The sequence below is a fragment of the Vollenhovia emeryi genome, unplaced genomic scaffold (assembly GCF_000949405.1).
Source record: "Vollenhovia emeryi isolate VEMERY1.0 unplaced genomic scaffold, V.emery_V1.0 DF939148.1, whole genome shotgun sequence".
Lineage (NCBI taxonomy): Eukaryota > Metazoa > Arthropoda > Insecta > Hymenoptera > Formicidae > Vollenhovia > Vollenhovia emeryi.
In genome coordinates, this window is record NW_011967218.1 from 1046680 (window position 1) to 1064458 (window position 17779).

A 17779-nucleotide genomic window follows, 5' to 3' on the forward strand; every position below is an offset into this window, starting at 1 on the left:
TATGTGATTTAAGTATATCTTCAGTAACATTATTTTGATCTAATATAATGGCAAATGAAACGCACAAATTGTAATAAAATTCGCGACACCGTGTCGTATTAAAAAGTACTTTTCTCTTCGCTTCTTCTTTAACACGGATATTTTTATCGTGGTGTCACAATTAAATTGCGCGTCACATAAATGACGCGGATTAACGATAATTGACCCAGTAATTGACTTGCGCGTTTAAAAGTGAATTAGATATTATGCGCGTGTAGTAAATGTAATTTTTGAACGGTGCCGATAAACGCGAGTTTAAATCCCTCGCCCTATTAATTAACTAGTTACGGCAAAAGTGTGGAAATTAAAGGGAGACGAATCTCGTTGTTGGGAGTCTGGTGGAAGGCGCTTTACACATCGATCCCCAGGAAATTGGTGAGCGTAGTCCCCTACTACCCGTACCACTGGCGGTGGGGATGACGACAGGCGGAAGGGAGTACGGTACACCTTATGCCAGTGGGCGGAGCCTTTGACCAAAGAGTTAATAGAGATACAATCGAGGGTGTCTAGTGCACTGCACTCCGGACTGCGGCGTAGGAGGAGTGAAGGGACAGGGGCGAGGGGAGACAGGCGGTAAGTAGGGACCTCGGGTCCCCTAGTTTAGACATCACTGAGCGACGGATGGACAGCCAGTCAGACCCGTCACAGCACTCGCTGGAGTACTCGGAAACCTCGGGAAAAGCCGATAGCAGGAGTCTATGGATTGGACCGGCTCCAAAGACGAGCCGATAATTAACGCGAGCCGGGCAACCAAACCACACTGGACGCATGAATATTTCTAAGAGCCTCCGCCGCGAGCCTCTCTCTTGCATTACACGTTCGAATCTGCCACAACGGATTCGACAATTTCTAAGGACTGACTAGTGAATCACAAGTACGTGCGATCGCGAAGGGACTCGCGGTAGCCTTCGAGGAACACGGCGCGTGGGACTACGTGTACCGGCACGGTATTGGTGACACGTGAACAGTGCGTACGAGAGACTGCCGTTGAAATTATCGATTTGGAGTATTTGCGACTACGTGACAACCGGCGGATTTTTAATTAACGCGGCAGAGCGGTACATTGACGGAGCAGTGGACAGTGAAAATTAGTGTTTCCTCCTCGATATAGCCGCAACGACATAGTTTCGGCTATTAACTTTCCGCCGTAATTTTATCGGGCACGGGCATTTTGATTGCACCTTGGCGTCTTGATATTAAAATGACCCTGTACATAGCCAGGGATGTCACGTGCGTTCTGCGACGGGGGGGCGCCAATCGCCAGTCGCCAACTCGCCAGCACGCCAGTCACCACCACCACCATCATCATTCTCGTCATCGCGTGCTATCGGCGGAGAGCTATGTGGTGCCGCATCAGGAGCCCCAGCCGGACCACCAGCAGAACACCGGGGCACCGTTGAGATTCAGCGTCGTCAACATCCTCAGGCCGGACTTCGGTCGCGAGGCACTTCGTACGAATCCACCCGTCCCGACCGCGTTGTTACAATTGCCGGAACACACCCCGCCACCGCTCCCGAGGGACCTCAGTCTATCGTCTGCCCGACTGTCACCGCAGTCGGTCCACAAAGAAAAGGACAATTTACCGTCGCACAATGGGCCCACGTCGCCGTTGCAAAGGCAGAACGGATTGAGTAGAAGCGGCAGCTTAGAGAGTCTCGAGTCCAGCAGGAGCTCGGTCAACAGTAGCACAGTCACCGGCCCGCCCTCCTTGTGTTCTACGTCGTCTACGGTCGGCGGCGATTCTGTAAACGGCGACGGCACAGCCGGCGGCAGTTCCGGTAGCACAAATCAGCAAAATGGCACGAGCAGCCAGAGCCAATTGTGGCCCGCCTGGGTCTACTGCACGAGATATTCCGACAGGCCGTCCTCCGGTAAAACTCCATAAATATTTTTCCTTTATCCTTAAACCTTTATTACATATTGATCTACCTATGTCTCGTAAAAATTTTATACGCAATGGCCACGGAGCAAGCATTCGATGGATCAGTCTTGAGTATTGTTTTAATAATATTGGAAAAGTCATATTGTTTAAAAAGTTTACCTCTCGATATTTCGCGACGTCCTCGTTATCTCATCGCGGGTATCGATGATACGCGCTTGGCTATTGAACCGGCACGTCCAATGATGCGCGTTAAAAAGCAAACAAGTTAGAAATTCATCGGATTTTCTGTTGCGCGTCGTACGTGACTTGCGTTCAGCGTTGCGCATGCAAGAAGAACTTGCGTGGTCGCAACGTCGGAAATGTCTATCAAGATGTTTTGTTCACTTATGCGCTCCATAATGCGCTCCAGTTACAAAATCACGATCGACCGCTAATTAAAATCCCTGCCCGAAGCGTTTGAAAAATTATGCGGCATGAAGATAAGTAAAAATCCCTTGGCGAGCAAAACACGTGGCTTTCGTCCGGGCTTATCGCGAGCTTTGTACCTGGAAGTCACGGATCGAGGAAAAAGTCGCTCCGCGTTTCTGCGCGATTAGCGGGAGCTTGAGCGCAATCGCTTTTTTTTTGCATATGTACATACACATATAATCGCGGTTCGTTCGCACGAATTATACTTTCTCGGTTTAGCGACTCTATTCGGTATCAAAAAAAGAAAAGGGACAAAGTAGACCCCGAGGCGCACGAATACGGGGCACGGAGAACGCTTAATGATACCAATGCACGAGACGAGCGGGGACGCGCGACGCGCGAATCGCTATCGCAGCCGTCGCGATCGCGCATCGATGAACTTATTTAAATGATTAATCGCCCGCGCGAACCCCGCGCTAGCGGCGCGTCCGCGCGAGTCGTGATTATCCGCGACGCCTCGCCGAACAAATTGCGGCGATCTCTGCCTCGCGAGTATCTAATTACGCGTTCGCGTTAGATAACAGTTTCGCCCCACAAATAGATTATGTGATGGCCAACATACGAACCTAATGTCTATCCCGCCGCTCGATATTACCGCAATAAGTTATTACACTCCGCGCGCAGAGGAGATCACGGAACTTTGAAAGGATCGGTACACCTAATTGCACGTATAGCTAGGCGAAGCTTGACGTACGACCCGACGCCACCTGCGCCCGTTCGCAGAACTTAATTGTGTAGGACCTACATTCTGCGAACTACCCTCTGCAATCACTGCCCCACATACGCCATTCTTCCGTCTTCTTCGTCGCTTCTTTTTCCCCGCGCACCTGTACGCTTATCGCGCCTTCTCTATCAGGTGAATGCCTTTCTTGTGCTCGGGGTGGTCCGTGAGTCTCGACCCGATAATCTCTTTACTAATTGTCGAGCATCGCCCACTTATCCTACGCGAGCCTCTTCATCGTCGAGCGTTAACCCCTGAGTGCTATTTCGTGTAACATTTTGTACCATTCAGCGATACGTAGAAAGAGACTGCAATAGAGAGGGAGAGAGGGATTCGAATCGAATCGTCATTTATCATGCGGAAAGAATATTCTCTTAGAATTTATCCTGAAAATCACGTAATCGTGGGACAACAGTTCGAAGAACTTTATAAAAGTTTCTCGAAATTTTACCGTACGTTTGACTAATTATACTTAGTGTACATCTTACTAGTAGAATGTGTGGTAAAATTTCAAGAGGCTGAATTAAATATTTATTGAACGAAGTTAATACAAAAGTTGGTATAAAAGTGACGCAATTGTATCAATAGTCTGCGTTTAAGATACTATTATGTTTTTACAGGGGACCTTAAAAAAATTCCGTATTATCGTATCGAGCTTCTCAACAGTTTGTGCATTGGAGCCGTGATCGCGAAAGTGAAAACCTCCGGTAACTCCGACTCCAGTCGCTATCAACTAATTGTCACGTCGCAGCATTAACAAAGTCGCTTATCTTGTCCACGTTCGAATACGGAGTTGCTTGCTCCGTCGCGCGGTATTTTCGCGAGCTCTCCGTGCAATCGCAAATTCGAAAGCGATGCATTTAGTGTACTTAACAATTTATTTCGGACGGACTGCAAGCACACTTTATTGCACGTAACTCGGCGGGTTCGTTTAATCTCGGACTCCTCTCGCATTTCCGTCGCGCCGCGGACAGCTCGTTTGAATGAAGAATTTCTTGGAGATATGCGCGCTCAAAGGCGTTGCGTAATAACAAAAAGAACGCGGGAGAGAATGAAGACCAATGGAGTAGACCTTGTCGTGTATATAATCGTTGAATAATTCGACATCAATTATTTATGATTGAAACTGAGGCGATGATTGTGACAAAAGCAACACGATTGCGTTTTCTTGCGGCGACGAAATTAATGTTCGGTATTTTTAAAGCGACGATAATGCCGGCAATAACGTTAACGATCGGTATGTGAAACGATCAGATAACCTTCTTCTTTTTTTTTTGAAATCACCAAGTGTCGGAATACATGACTTCTTTCAGAAGTAATAATAATGCGGATAATTATATGTACTTTACGTCCTATCGGTAATGATTACGTCTCTCGTCGCGGAGATATATTTTAAACTACAAACAGCTGAAACGATCGGTTAACGGTTTCTGCGAAGATAATAATAACATCGGCGATAACTGCAGGCGTGCGCGGAAGCACGCGGATGTGTTCCAGGCTCTACACGGTTGCGTTATCTATGTAGTTAAATAAAAATCAAAAGCGTGTAATGCTAATGCTCAGCGTTCTCGGCGATGAACGTTTACCTTCGACGAGACGCTGCGCAGGGGCGATCGGAGTACTCGTTATCGCGCTTAAAAGCATGCCTCGCAAAATTCCGATCGCGAACGTGAGAAAGAACGCACACGTGACTCGAGCCTTGACTTTGTAATAATGTAACCGTATCACGTTAAGTCGTACGAGAATATAAACGGCGGGCATTAGCAGTCGCGTAAAACTGTAATTCCCATTCGGATGCGATGCGGTTGGACGAGCCGTTTCCGCCTTCGCTAAATTCCAAAGCGCTTGCTCAGATATAGTTATCCTTCCCGCGAGAGGCGAGCGAGCGCGAGCGTCTTCGTCGTCGCGAAAGCGCTGCATCACGGCGGTGTGTGGACAAATTGATGAGGACGCCCACTTTCCCCGCGATAATGCCCTCGCCGCCTCGAACTTCAGTCACAAAAGTCGGCGCGCCAAGATTAATGCGGGCTTTACCATTGTTGTTTCAGGCCCGCGCACGAGGCGAGTCAAACGTCCGCAGAAGACCGGCACGCCGGAAGAGAAGAGGCCCAGGACGGCCTTCAGCGCTGAACAATTGGCCAGGCTGAAGCGGGAATTCGCGGAGAATCGATATTTGACGGAGAGAAGGCGGCAGCATCTCTCGCGGGAGTTGAACCTCAATGAAGCGCAGATCAAGATTTGGTTTCAGAACAAGCGGGCGAAAATGAAGAAGGCGACCGGACAGAAGAATCCGCTGGCCCTTCAGCTAATGGCGCAAGGTCTTTACAATCACTCCACCGTGCCGGTGGACGAGGACGGCGAAGAGATCGTAACCGGAAGAGATCATTGAGGCTCGCATAAATTCAGATGCCAGCGACGAAACGGAGAGTTAGAGACTAGATTGATACTGTAGGCGCTTCTAGAAGCTGCCATCAGCTTCAACAAAGAGAGACACCGATAAATACGAATATTATTTATGGGACAATTTCGAGTACGCAACGATTACTATGATTGAGCAAAGACTGAAATACACATGACAAAACTATCGTGGAGAGAAATGAAATCCACGTGACAGTTTTATAAAAGTGCAATCTAGAATATTAACAGACCCTTAATTTATCGGATGTCGATAGATATAACATTTTTTTTAATTAGCAAGGAGGTTTTTATAGCGTATCGTAGAAAATGATTTCCCCTCGGTATTTTCGTGCTTAAACTGGACGGGCGTTCACAGAGTTCGACGGTTTTGCTTATTCTAACAATTCTGAATAAACTCAATTACATATACTTTGAAAAAGTATTCTAGAAGACCGGGAACGACGGAAAGATTAAATTCCTTTCTCAAAGAAAGGGTAATTTACCATCTCGATCTTAACTTATGTATTTCTTAACTAATCTATCTTTCTATTTTATCCTTACAGAAAGTTTCGTGGTAGTTTTTACCTATTGTCTGTTGCCAATCCTCGCAACGGGGGAAAAAAAATATTGTGTGTGACAAATTTTAACATTTTTAAACGCGAGTCAAAAGGTTGCTTTGGTCGTATTGCATACGAAGTCCTAAAATTTAGATTACACTTAGCCAGTATGTTAATTCTGAGACTTAATATCTGTCGGCTAGACACACAAGTATGTAGGCTATACGTACGTTCAGGTTAGCTTGCAATACGAGTTTCCTATAAATTAAATGTAAACTATTTATTTGTACATATAGCGATTATGCATTATGTAAATATAGCGGCAGATTGTGGCTCTTGTCTATATAGTCTATGTAAGATATAAACTAGAGATTAGATATAGTGATTATTATATCACTGCGTGAAACAGATCTCACATTGTATATTCCTCGTATATACAAATCTAGATACAAATGTTATACATCTTGCAGTTGGACGGAAAGTATGTATAACGTATCTATATAATGTTTTCCGCAATAGGTGACTATAATATTCCATGTAATCCGCTTACACTTCGCCATCGATTAAATCAAAGTAAAAGGAATCTCTTGCCCTCGACACGCGCATTCTCCTCCACCTTTTCCTCATCTCTCACAACTTATTCGTAATGAATATTAATCAATATTGATGCAGGAAGTTTTGCACGCGATAATTATATTGATGAATCAGCAAAGTTGGATAATAATGTAACGTTGACGAGAAACAATAATGCACGGAGAGAATGTTCTTTCAAAATTTACCCCGCAAATCATGTAACCGTGTCACTACCCAGTGTTTTCTGTTATCTAGATGAAATTATCTAGATGATCATCTAGATAAGGCTGTTTCCTTATCTCATCTTTATCTAGATAAGAATGAAACGTATTCTCTACATCTTTATCTTAGATTTAAAAATACGTTATCTGTCTGAAATTATCTAAGATAATGGTTGCATTCAGCAGCACTCAGTATTTCGTGGCTAGGTTTAACCCATTATTTATCATTGGTAAATAATTTCATTTCCTAGCTTATCCGAAATTCATACAAACAATTATCATTTCCATGTACAACATTATTAGTATTTGAAGAAATTAATATTTCAAATTTATTAGTTTCAATATCTGAATCTGATTCACACTATTCCATACTGTTCAAATCTTTATTTGCTTCTAACGTGAGTCAATTTTGATCACAATTTTCATACGTGATGCTAAAGCATCTAAATGATTTAGCATTAAAATTTGTAGCATTATCTGTTAGAATATTTGTAATTTTTGATATGTAAATTAAATTTTCTCAATACATTGTGCACAACTATTGCAATATTTTTATAAATGCAATTGTACATTATTCTTTTACAAGCCAATTAAATATAATCCTGCTTTTTTAATAGATTTATAAATATAATTGTTTTTATGTTTTCTTTAATTACTTTTTAAAGCAATGTTATCTTGAAATCATCTAGATAAAATGCTTATAATTTCATCTATTATCTAGATAAACTAGAAATAAATAACCTATATCTTATCTAAGATAAAATTTTATATGTCTTATCTTATCTTTATCTAGACGATTTCAACTTTATCTACGTAAAACACTGTCACTACCATACATTTTACTCTCCCATGTCGTCCCACGATCACATGATTTTCCAGGATAAATTTGAAGGAAAAATTCTCTCCGTGTAGTTAGTGGCTGATAAATATCTGTGTTTAGACCCGTTACATTCATGTGAGAGAAACGAAAAGTATGAAAGTACATTCCTGACAAACGCGACAGATCACTTCGAAAATCGGTCGGCAAAAATAACGAGATGTAAATTTATGTTAAACTGTGCTCCCATTTTTATCGGTGTACAATAGTACACAATGACACGACTGTTAATGAAATCGGTAACTTAATTATCAACTAATATGGCACAGGGAGCGTTTCAAGCAGTGATAAAGTGTAAATTCGTAAGACTAGAAAAAACAACAGCTGTACAACTGTCAGCAGATAATGCAATAAGTTGTAAAAATAAGGTTAACGAATGATTAGGAGGGAGCACGGTCATTCTGAAGAAACTCATTGCTCTATTGCATTCCTGCACTTACGCAAAAGCAATAGAAATAAATGCAGTAACGACATACTGGTTCAATCGCCAATTAAACATCCAGCAGTCGCACCGCCGAGAGGCGCTTAGAAATGCCGCCATGCTGCTGCGGTATAAGCGCACTCAACTAAAATTATCCCCGCGTTAATTAGCATCGTTACCATACCGGCGTCCTCCACGCTCTTCACGTGCGCGCGTGCGAGCGAGCACGCGACAAAGTCGTGTTTTTGGAAAGGCGTTCTGTTTCACCGGGAAAACTCTCAAAGTTCCCGTTTTCGGTGACGCCTCGCGACGCGCTAATTGATCCTGAACTAACGAGCCGTCCGGTATCTCGAGCGTGGCCGGAGACACTCAAGTGGAAGTCTGGCCAATGTGACACGTGATCCCCCTTGCTGCTATTAGTTTTGTTCTACTTTAACGCGTTTTAAATTCATTGGCACGCTACGGGTCGACCCGTAAATAACTTCCGTTTTGCATAACAAATTGAAGTTTTACATTTACAAAAGTGTTGTAACAGTACAAGTACTGTTCCGTAGAGGATACGTCCCTAAATAGATAAAACAATTGGATGGGCAATACTGGTTCTTCTCAGAAGAGAGTGGCTTCAGTAATTACGTGCAGTGAAATTTATTTATCAATCAATCCAATGCATCCGGATTGGCAGCTCCAGATACGAGTGCCTTTAAATGGTAAATAAAATTTACTTGTATATGTAAAATTTTTGTAGATACAATTTACAAAATAATACTATGTAACATATTTGACGTATCCAACAAAACGACAAAACGTTTTACAGGATTTCGTTTGCAATTCATTGAATCGAGATGTAACTGCTATATGGTTATTTGTTGGCGCATCGCGTCACGTATATATATTTTTTTTATTTTCTTTTAACTAGAAAAGATTTCGTTTTCTGTCAGTTTGATCTCCGCAAAATAACGGCGAATCGGCAAACATCGGCTTTGAAGTATTCCTAACGGAATTCGATCGAGGATGCCAATAGGTACGTCAATATTCGAGCGTGTTCGCACGCGGACTTGTCGCGAACGACGCGGGATAAGCGATATAGGTGCGCACCTGTTAGACGATATTGCGTGCACACGTATGCGTTTACGTGCTCGCAGAGATCGGATTTACGAGCGCGTATTTTTTTTATTCGGCATCGCGTATAGCAAAGCTACCGGCAGTCGCGAAAAGATTACGGTCGTCAAAAACGCGAGACGGTATTGCACGCGTGCGTTGTTTAATTTCAAGAATAAAACTTGAATACGACAATGATATGTAATTTTTAAACGCCCTACACTGGCCAATGTTTTTATTTAAAAAAAAAAACGACGTTTCGGTCCCAGATTTGGACCCTTTTCGAGTAATCTGTTCGCACAATTGCCGTTTTTTTTACAATAACGTCGTTTTTTAAAATAAAAACCTTGGCCAGTGTAGGTCGTTTAAAAATTACATATCATTGGTTTTAAACCGCCGGCGATATTAAATCTATTTGTGAGTTAAATATGACAATATAAATATTCCTGTAAATGTATTGCCAATTGAAATAGCACAATCGCAACTGTTTAAAAATGAAAGTAAGAGTCTGTCGTACAGATATAGACTTAATACTTTTTGCACGACCGTAATTGTCCTTAAAGTCTGACGAGCAAATTTATGACATCGTGACGCATTGTGGACCCGCGTAAAAAATATAAACGTTTAAAAGGATAAATATAACAAAAGGAGTCTTATGAGTCGCGCGCGCGTAATAGAAGTAATCGGATCGTAAGATAATAATTGCCCGCATGAAGGCACTCAAGCCGTTATTAGCAATAAAAGCCGAGTACTGTGACTACTGTGATGATCATGAGAACACCGCGAATCGCGACACGAATTTTTCTCCTGCGGAACGTCCTGTTATCGCGTTCTGTTATCATTAAAGCGCTTTAAACTTTAATGCCTTGAGCATCGATCGTTCGTTCGTTAATCGACATCCCTTAACGACCCATACGTCAATTAATTACGGCGAACGGGAAATAAGCGGCGTGTGTCTCGCGCGAGCTCGTAAGACTTGCAAATTCACGTTGTTCGGCTTTTATCGACGCGTGCTTTAAATATATGCACGCGCGTCTGTGTGCGCCGTCTATGCGTATCATATATTATTAATTATCATAAATTTGAATGTCGAAGAAACGGGAATGAATAATAACGACGGTCGCTGTCATTAAAGATTCATACGCGCGCCGTGACGGAATAATTCACGGAATCGTTGATTGCCGCCAGTAATACGGGGGTGATTCACAATTGACAATAGGCGTTGACTCGGGCGCGTTGTTTATATTGTTAAATGCACACCCGTGTCGAAATTTTAGCCCTACGTTGAACCTTTAATTCTATTATACAGGGTGGGGAAAAGGTATAGAAACCCCTAAATTTTTCAAAAACTATATTTAGAAACACACGTTTGAGACAAAAGTTATATGGTTTTCGGGGAAAATTTCGACTCGGGCACTGTACGCTTTAATCCTCGGGCGATCGTTATCCGCGCGTTACCAGACGTCCGCGTAAAATTTTCTAAACAAGAGACACTTTCGACGGCGACGATACTTTCGTATAATGCGCCGATAATCACCCCCGAGCCGTATTTCAACGGCAACGACGTCCGTCGTGCCACCAGCATTATTACTTATCATTAATTTAAACGCGGCGAACGCTGGATGGGGTCGAATGGTCGCGCGGAAAGGGCACCGACGACCTCCACCGTCGTCGTCGGAAACAAACGCACGGGCGGTGGCCCAAACCGGGGATAAATTACAGAGTCGTTGTCCTGGCCCATTGTATTTAACTGCGGCGATGCGTAATTGCTGGAACGCCGTTGCATACGCGGGTGGGACAGGACGGGGGGCCACGGGGGAGGAGAATCCGATAGGAAGTGAGACGGAGTAACGAAGGGGGTGGCCGCGGCAGGACGGAGAACGAGTTAGAGTGTAGAAGGGACCGTGCTCGCCGCGGGGACTTGGGGGGTGACGGGGCCGAAAGGGGATTGCCACTGTGGTCGAGAACCATAGTCATCGGAATGGCCATTAGAGGTCTGTACGTTCCCACTAGTGGCTCACTAAATTTCGCCTTCTTATGCCCCCGCGGACCACCGCCGCCTTGCGCGATCTGCACGTGAATTAATGGCTGCGGGTGCCCCGCGCGCACCGTTTATTACAATATCAGCCGCTGCGGCGGAGCAGTTTCGCGCGAGCCCGCGCGGCCCGCGACGATCTAGTTCTCGGCCGGAAACGTCCATCGTTAATTGCGTGCTCAGTAATATACCTGCAGGGCTTATTAGCCTCCTACGATGGAGCTCAATTCGGCGCTGATGGTTTATGAAACGTCCGAGTGACGCGGTTTGTTAATTTATCGGAGATAAATTGACGCCACCATAATGATCATATTTGAGTCGCAACATCTCCACTCGCATGGGGCACGTAGGAGAAAAATAGAAGCACTTTTACCATGCAAATCGAACCCAAGCTATCGATTGAGTCTACTTAGAAGCTCATCGGAGCCGCCGTTGTTGAGATCCGAAAATCTGAGGGCCCGTCCACTCGCGTACTCGCGTAAACTACACGGTCGGTCTCTTCTAGCTACGCTCGCACTTGGCGCGAGACACTACCGTGTCTCGTGATTTTCAATTACAATACGTACTGCTTGTATTTTAACAGCGCGACTGGCAGCGAATATGAAGCTGATCGGAGATAAAATTATCAGGGACAAAATCTTACGAACCATTTTATGAGCCGGGCAAATAAGAGCCCGTCGTAATTACGGTTATTAATACATTACCAATTACAGGCTGCTCGCATTAAAAATAAATTCCCTTACGACGCATGTATGCATTATATAACGATAATGCAAAAACAATAATTAGATGTCGATCCTTGCGACGCGCGATTAAGCACGACCGTTTTGTCTTCAAAGCTTTTTCTCGGTATCACGAAAAAAGAACTTGCGGATCGGGATGCGTGCTTTTCCCCGCCGTTTTTCGTCCCTCCCCCACCGTTTGTCGCTAACGAGTGTAACGAGGTTCCGGCCTGTCAAATTAAAGGCGGACGGCGCGGCACGAGCGGCGAACCGAAATTTATTGTCGCGCTTTCGGGAACCAAAGTCGGGTAAAGGCCACTTAGCTGCCCGTAAATGTGTCGTCCCTACGACGACGCGCGGCCAGATGGTTCGCCAATAGATCACTTCTCGCGAGGAAGAGCGAGCCGCGCGTCTTAAAGGACCACCGTCTCGAGACGCCGCAAGAAATTCGAGACCGCTCGCTCGCCGCGCGACGAAATGCACTTTGCCGCTCGCAGACGTCTCGCGATTTAATTCGCGGGCAAGTGTGCGTCAGAAAACAGCACGAGCCGCTTTAAATAAAGTCGCTACTTTTCAATAAAACTTATATCTCTCTGTTGCCAGGGATCGATCCCAATTAAAACTTCATTAATTTGCATTAATTGTTTATATTGTGCGTTATATGTTAACAAATGGACAAATGTAAGGAGAATACGTTTACACGTGCGATCGCTTTCTAAGCTAAACCGTCAAGCTCTCTATTTTAAATGTGTTCGACGTTGTAGACGCAAATACAGATCCGACGAAAACCAAGCTCTAGTCAATTTTCATGATCAATGTAAATCGTTCGGAACGAAGCGGCAACAGATGCTCACTGGAAATATAAATTCCGCCTAATAAGCGGACCCTTTTGAGAGCGCCCTCGAATCGCAACCGCGAACGCGCCGAAAGACGCGCGCCTCGGCCCGTAACCGCGTAATTGGCCGGGCCGCGAATGCGACATTAGATCCTCGTTATCCTAACGAGCTGAAATAGCGAGCGCGCGATTGCGGGGAGGAAGCACCGGACGAAAATCCGGCGTGGCTCGTGCGGAGCTGAAGGATATGCGACGCGCGGTTGCTCTATTTTCGCGAGAGCGCGAGCGCGCGTTTTCACAACTTTGAGATATTTCGGGGTAATTTGTTAGGGAGGCTGGATTTATCGCGGACTATGCTGGCGCGCCACGAATCCATCCGTGGAGAACGAACTATTCGTCAACAAATTGTTACCAATGCGTTGAAGAGGCAATGATGATGATAAAGAAGATAGAAACTGTTGATAAAACAGACGGCTTTAGGATCTCCTTAAAGAGTAATTTTTATTCATTACAATAAATAAAAATGTTTGATGTAGTCTCCACCAAACTGGCAATATATTTGATTAATCAGTTACAACGTTTCGGCTCCGTTTTGAGCCCTTCTCAAGTAATCTGAAAACAAGTGACAAGCAAATGGAAATATATACAGGGTGAGTCTTTCCATATCCGACAAAATTTTTGAGAAGATAGAACGGATCGAGATGAACGGAAAAGTCCTGTACCATTTTGCAATTTTCGTAATAGTTAACGAGTAATTAATTATTAAAAATCGTTGTCTTAGGCTGGCCTATCGCCCAATTCGAGTGCGAGATCTGCGCATAGCAATATCGATCGCCGGGCGGTCACATCTTGCCACGCGCTCGAATTGGGCGGTAGGCCGGCCTAAGACAACGAGTTTTAATAATTAATTACTCGTTAACTATTACGAAAATTGCAAAATGGTACAGGACTTTTTCGTTCATCTCGATCCGTTCTACCTTCTCAAAAATTTTGTCGGATATGGAAAGACTCACCCTGTATAAATATGGAGTCGCGTGAAAAGAAACCAGCACACTAAAAGAACAAAGAGAGAGGAACACCTCAAAAGGAGTCACGGTAGTAATAAGCGGGAACGAGAAGTCTCACGCAAGATGTGGCTGCATTTTACGAAACTATAGATGTAAAATGTAATTATAGATTAAGAAAGAACAAATTTATTCATTACATCTGATTAAGTACAACCGAACTGCTTTCCACAAGAAAAGTTGGAACCATAATATCACCGTAATAAAAGTGATTCTAGGAACAAGTGATTAGCTTCGATAGCAAAAGATCTCTTAACTTCGATATGCAAATACGCTGTCTACGGCGTAAGTCGCGAAAGGATCACCAGCGGGCACGAAAGTCGTAATGCATCGTTGAAGATCACCAAGTCGAAACGATTCGATTCGGTATGCGGATAATCATAGGCAGTGAAGGCGGATCGAAAGGATCGCGGGGCAAGGCGCGCGAAACGCGAGGAATTACAACGATTGGGCGTTATCATGTCGGTAACAATGGATAGATAGGCCTTTATTACAGCAATAGAGAAAGCTACTGCGGAGCGCCGAAAGAGCTTCCTGGATCAGAACCTCGCCAAGTGCAAGAGCGGTTGGATATAAAGTAAGAGTTTACCGCTGATGTGGCGGGAGCGTGAACGAATAAATTTTTACCTTCTGTTATTAAATATGTCCTTCAGTTATTTCTCTACTCATTCTTACTCGATACTTTAACGCTATTCCTTGTTTGCGCTGCCAGCTTGTAGTGTTTTAACATCGCGAGCTCTTTGTCTACGACGCGTCGGCTTTAGTTGATCTGTCAACGATAACGCAGGAGGACGTTGTATAAAAGATTCATGATTGTATTTTTCGATTTGCCCCGTGATCATGTACGGATTATCTGACCAAGTCTGACGATGACGCGAGTCAATCCATTCGGAGCTCGCAAAAGGTACGTATCGCTCGTTACCGGGACGTTTCAATAGCAAGCGGCTCTCGATAATCGAGAGGCTACCTGACGGAGCAAATCGAAGGTAGCGCTAGGGCAAGGCCCCGTCTCTCGCTTCCTCGTTCCTTTTCCGGTTCACAAAGCACGCGTACGCTCACGGCGTTTCCCGGCGCGGCGAGGGCCTCCCACGTGCGCGCGTTTTCCCGTACACGAGCGCGGTGTATAAGGGCATAAAGGTTTGCTCTCGGTTCGCCCGTCGTCGTCGTGAGGGCCGACCGAACACGGTAGAACGTGTGCACGTCTCTTGGCTGTATAGGACCGGAGGAGTCGGTAAGAGTAGAGAGACCACCCAACGCGATCGCGCGAGACTTCTGGTGAGAGGGTGGAGAGAGAGGGCCAGTGCAAGGGGAACGGGACAGGGAGAGAAGCAGGAGCGAATACAACCGAGGGAGAGGGAGAAAGAGGGAAAGAGTGATTGCCGGGGGACGAAACGGGGGAGAGAGAGAGAGAGACAGAGCGCCGTGGAAGGAGGAGAAACGGGCATCTGGGCAAGGAATGCTTGTCGGGTCATTAATGCGCCTTGCTATGCACGCTCCTTATGGATCTGACCAAATCAGTGACCGATTGCCCTCATCCCCTGTGTCCCTCTCCCTCCCCGTCCTCCTTCCGTTCCCCCCCTACGGAACGGCAAAGTGGACCGCGGCTGGATCGCTCGGGTCCGTCGGTGTATCCGTGATATCGGGACGCTCCCGGGCTACAGAGTTCATCCGACGTTTGATGCCGGTGGTGATGTCCGTTCCGGCGCGCTCGCAGATCAGTTAACTTTTATCGGATCGAATGCGAGAGCCGTAAAAGCGGGCGGACGCGCGGAAATAAATTCTGAAAAAGAGGGATAATTGTAACGTGCGCTGGAAAGAGTATTATAGAATCGCGATGTCTTCGCATGATTAAATTAATCGTTTCTTAGCGCAGCACAAAGATCCCTCGCTCTTTCTTTATAGCGTTCGCCATTTGGAGAACCATGTGAACATGTCAGATGATGACGCTCGATGGCAGTATTGTATTTAAGCGTCGAACATATTTGTCGCTGCAGTCTCGCCGAGGATGACCCGGAAATTATTTAAAATTTTAAGGTTTTCTAAAGTATACGTGCCCGGGGGTAAAGTTAAACTGCGTTCGGTAGAAACGGGCATAGGACGTAGCTGTCAATTATCGTCGAGACGCGTCGAAATTCAATCGAAGACTACGAATCGTAAACAGAGGTGCAGACTAGCCGAGTTGACACGAGGACGGGTGGTGGCGGGGCGCAAAAATAGTAACGCGTCTAGCGTCGGGCCCTAATAAAGCTTTACGTCGTATCCATTTCATGCGTAATTGCAGCGCCGATGGCGGGAGGTACTGTCGGTAGCAACGCGGGATACCTGCCATACGCGCCGGTAATTAAATTCTTTGAGAGAACGATCGCGGAATGTACAGGCCGGGGCACGCAATTAAAAGGGAAACGTTTCGTTTCGCGGCCCCAAAGGACGCCGGTAATTAAAAGAATACGGCCCCGGTAATCGAGCCCTCCGAATCCTCGGCCGCCTTTTTTTCTCCCTCCCTTCCCGGCCCCCCCCCTCCCCTCTCTCCACCCCTTTTTCTCACCCCGGCTCCTTTCCTTCCTGCTTCCACCGTCCTGCTCCTTCGAGGAGTCCGCGTCTTCAAAAGGATCGCGTAGGCGGACTGTCGGCCGGCATGCTAATATTCTTTTTCACCCCATCCTCGACCGGCCACCCTCGCTTTAAAAGGCGTGACGTTTTTATGAGCAGCCGCCCGGTATCATCCCCCTCCGATTGAAATAGTTCCGGGCAATTATCACGCGGGAACGACCCCATCCACGTCCGCGCTACACCCTTATCAAACGTCGCCCAGCCTGCCCTCCCTTTCCCCGTCTGACCAATGGCGCGAGAGAAAGCCATTGCCCGCGCGTAAGATCGCATTTTCTTGCGCGAGCGTGGAAAAAAGGATCGCATTCCCGCGCGATCGGCCGAGCCCCGATAATATTTTTCACGCCGACGAGTCGATCTGCGCCCCGCGGATTTTTTCAGGTTTCATTGATCGAGCCCTCCGCGTGATTTTATGGATAAATGCGGTTTCCTCGGATATTCGTTCGCGGCGAGAGAGAGAGAGAGAGGCTCGGGAAGGGAGGACAACGCAAGGCCGGCGAGATAATCCGAAACGGCGCGCCTTCGGGAGAGATTTGCCTAATTTTTAGATTCGGGCACGCTCCGTTATAACTTCGGGGACGTATCTTTATTGCAATACTTTAATAGGACTCCTGACACGCGAGGCGTATTATAATAACCGGCGACGAGTCATTTAAGCGTCGGCGCGCGGCGGTGTCTTCGTTGCTGTTGTACGCATTACAATTTCAAATCGGCCTTCCCTCGGCGCGCAGGCAAACGAGTATCGGAAAAAAATCAGCCGTGAGATTCGAAACGCGAGACACGTTTATGTCGAGGAGGGGTGCTATAAACGGCGCGACGATGGGACTTGGAACGCGCGGGGCCCCCGGGGAACGGAGACGGAAAGTTCTTTCGGGTTTTATTGCCCCGGCGTGGCTGATTCGGCACGCTTTCAGACGCCGCTCAAAAATCCGACTTGATTAAATTTTTGATCAAATTACTTCGAGTTAAATAAACATCCAGCCGTGCGGCGCCTGCTAGCTCTCGGCTCACCCCACGGGGTCGAAAAGGGGGCGGATGGCCGACCCCGCTTGCGCGCGAATTCCGCGCGTTTGTTCGCTCGGGGGGACAATGCGAGACGTCTGACAAATTTCTCCTTCGCGCAACCGCGCGATCGTCGCTAATTTGCCTGGCGTCCAACGACTTTACTGCGCTTAGGAATCTCTCTTGTCCATACGGTATTCTAATAATTCTATCGAATGATATTTCACTTGGAATTATTATTGCCTATAATTTTCTGTGTC

General features: G+C 45.9%; 1 protein-coding gene across 1 annotated transcript; it reads left to right on the plus strand.

Moving 5' to 3' along the window:
* The first annotated feature begins 298 nt into the window (after positions 1 to 298).
* LOC105565928 (homeobox protein engrailed-1a-like) lies at positions 299 to 6735 on the plus strand. Its single transcript, XM_012019520.1, has 2 exons — positions 299 to 1910; positions 5159 to 6735. The coding sequence occupies exons 1-2, from the start codon at positions 1241 to 1243 to the stop codon at positions 5497 to 5499; spliced, it is 1011 nt and encodes a 336-aa protein (XP_011874910.1). The 5' UTR covers positions 299 to 1240; the 3' UTR covers positions 5500 to 6735.
* Positions 6736 to 17779: the final 11044 nt, after the last annotated feature.

Excerpts from the sequence above, each read along its gene's own strand:
- LOC105565928 (XM_012019520.1), top strand. The coding sequence starts at position 1,241 with ATGACCCTGTACATAGCCAGGGATGTCACGTGCGTTCTGCGACGGGGG. Across the intron at positions 1,911-5,158 it reads TTCCGACAGGCCGTCCTCCG|GCCCGCGCACGAGGCGAGTC; the intron begins GTAAAACTCCAT and ends TTGTTGTTTCAG.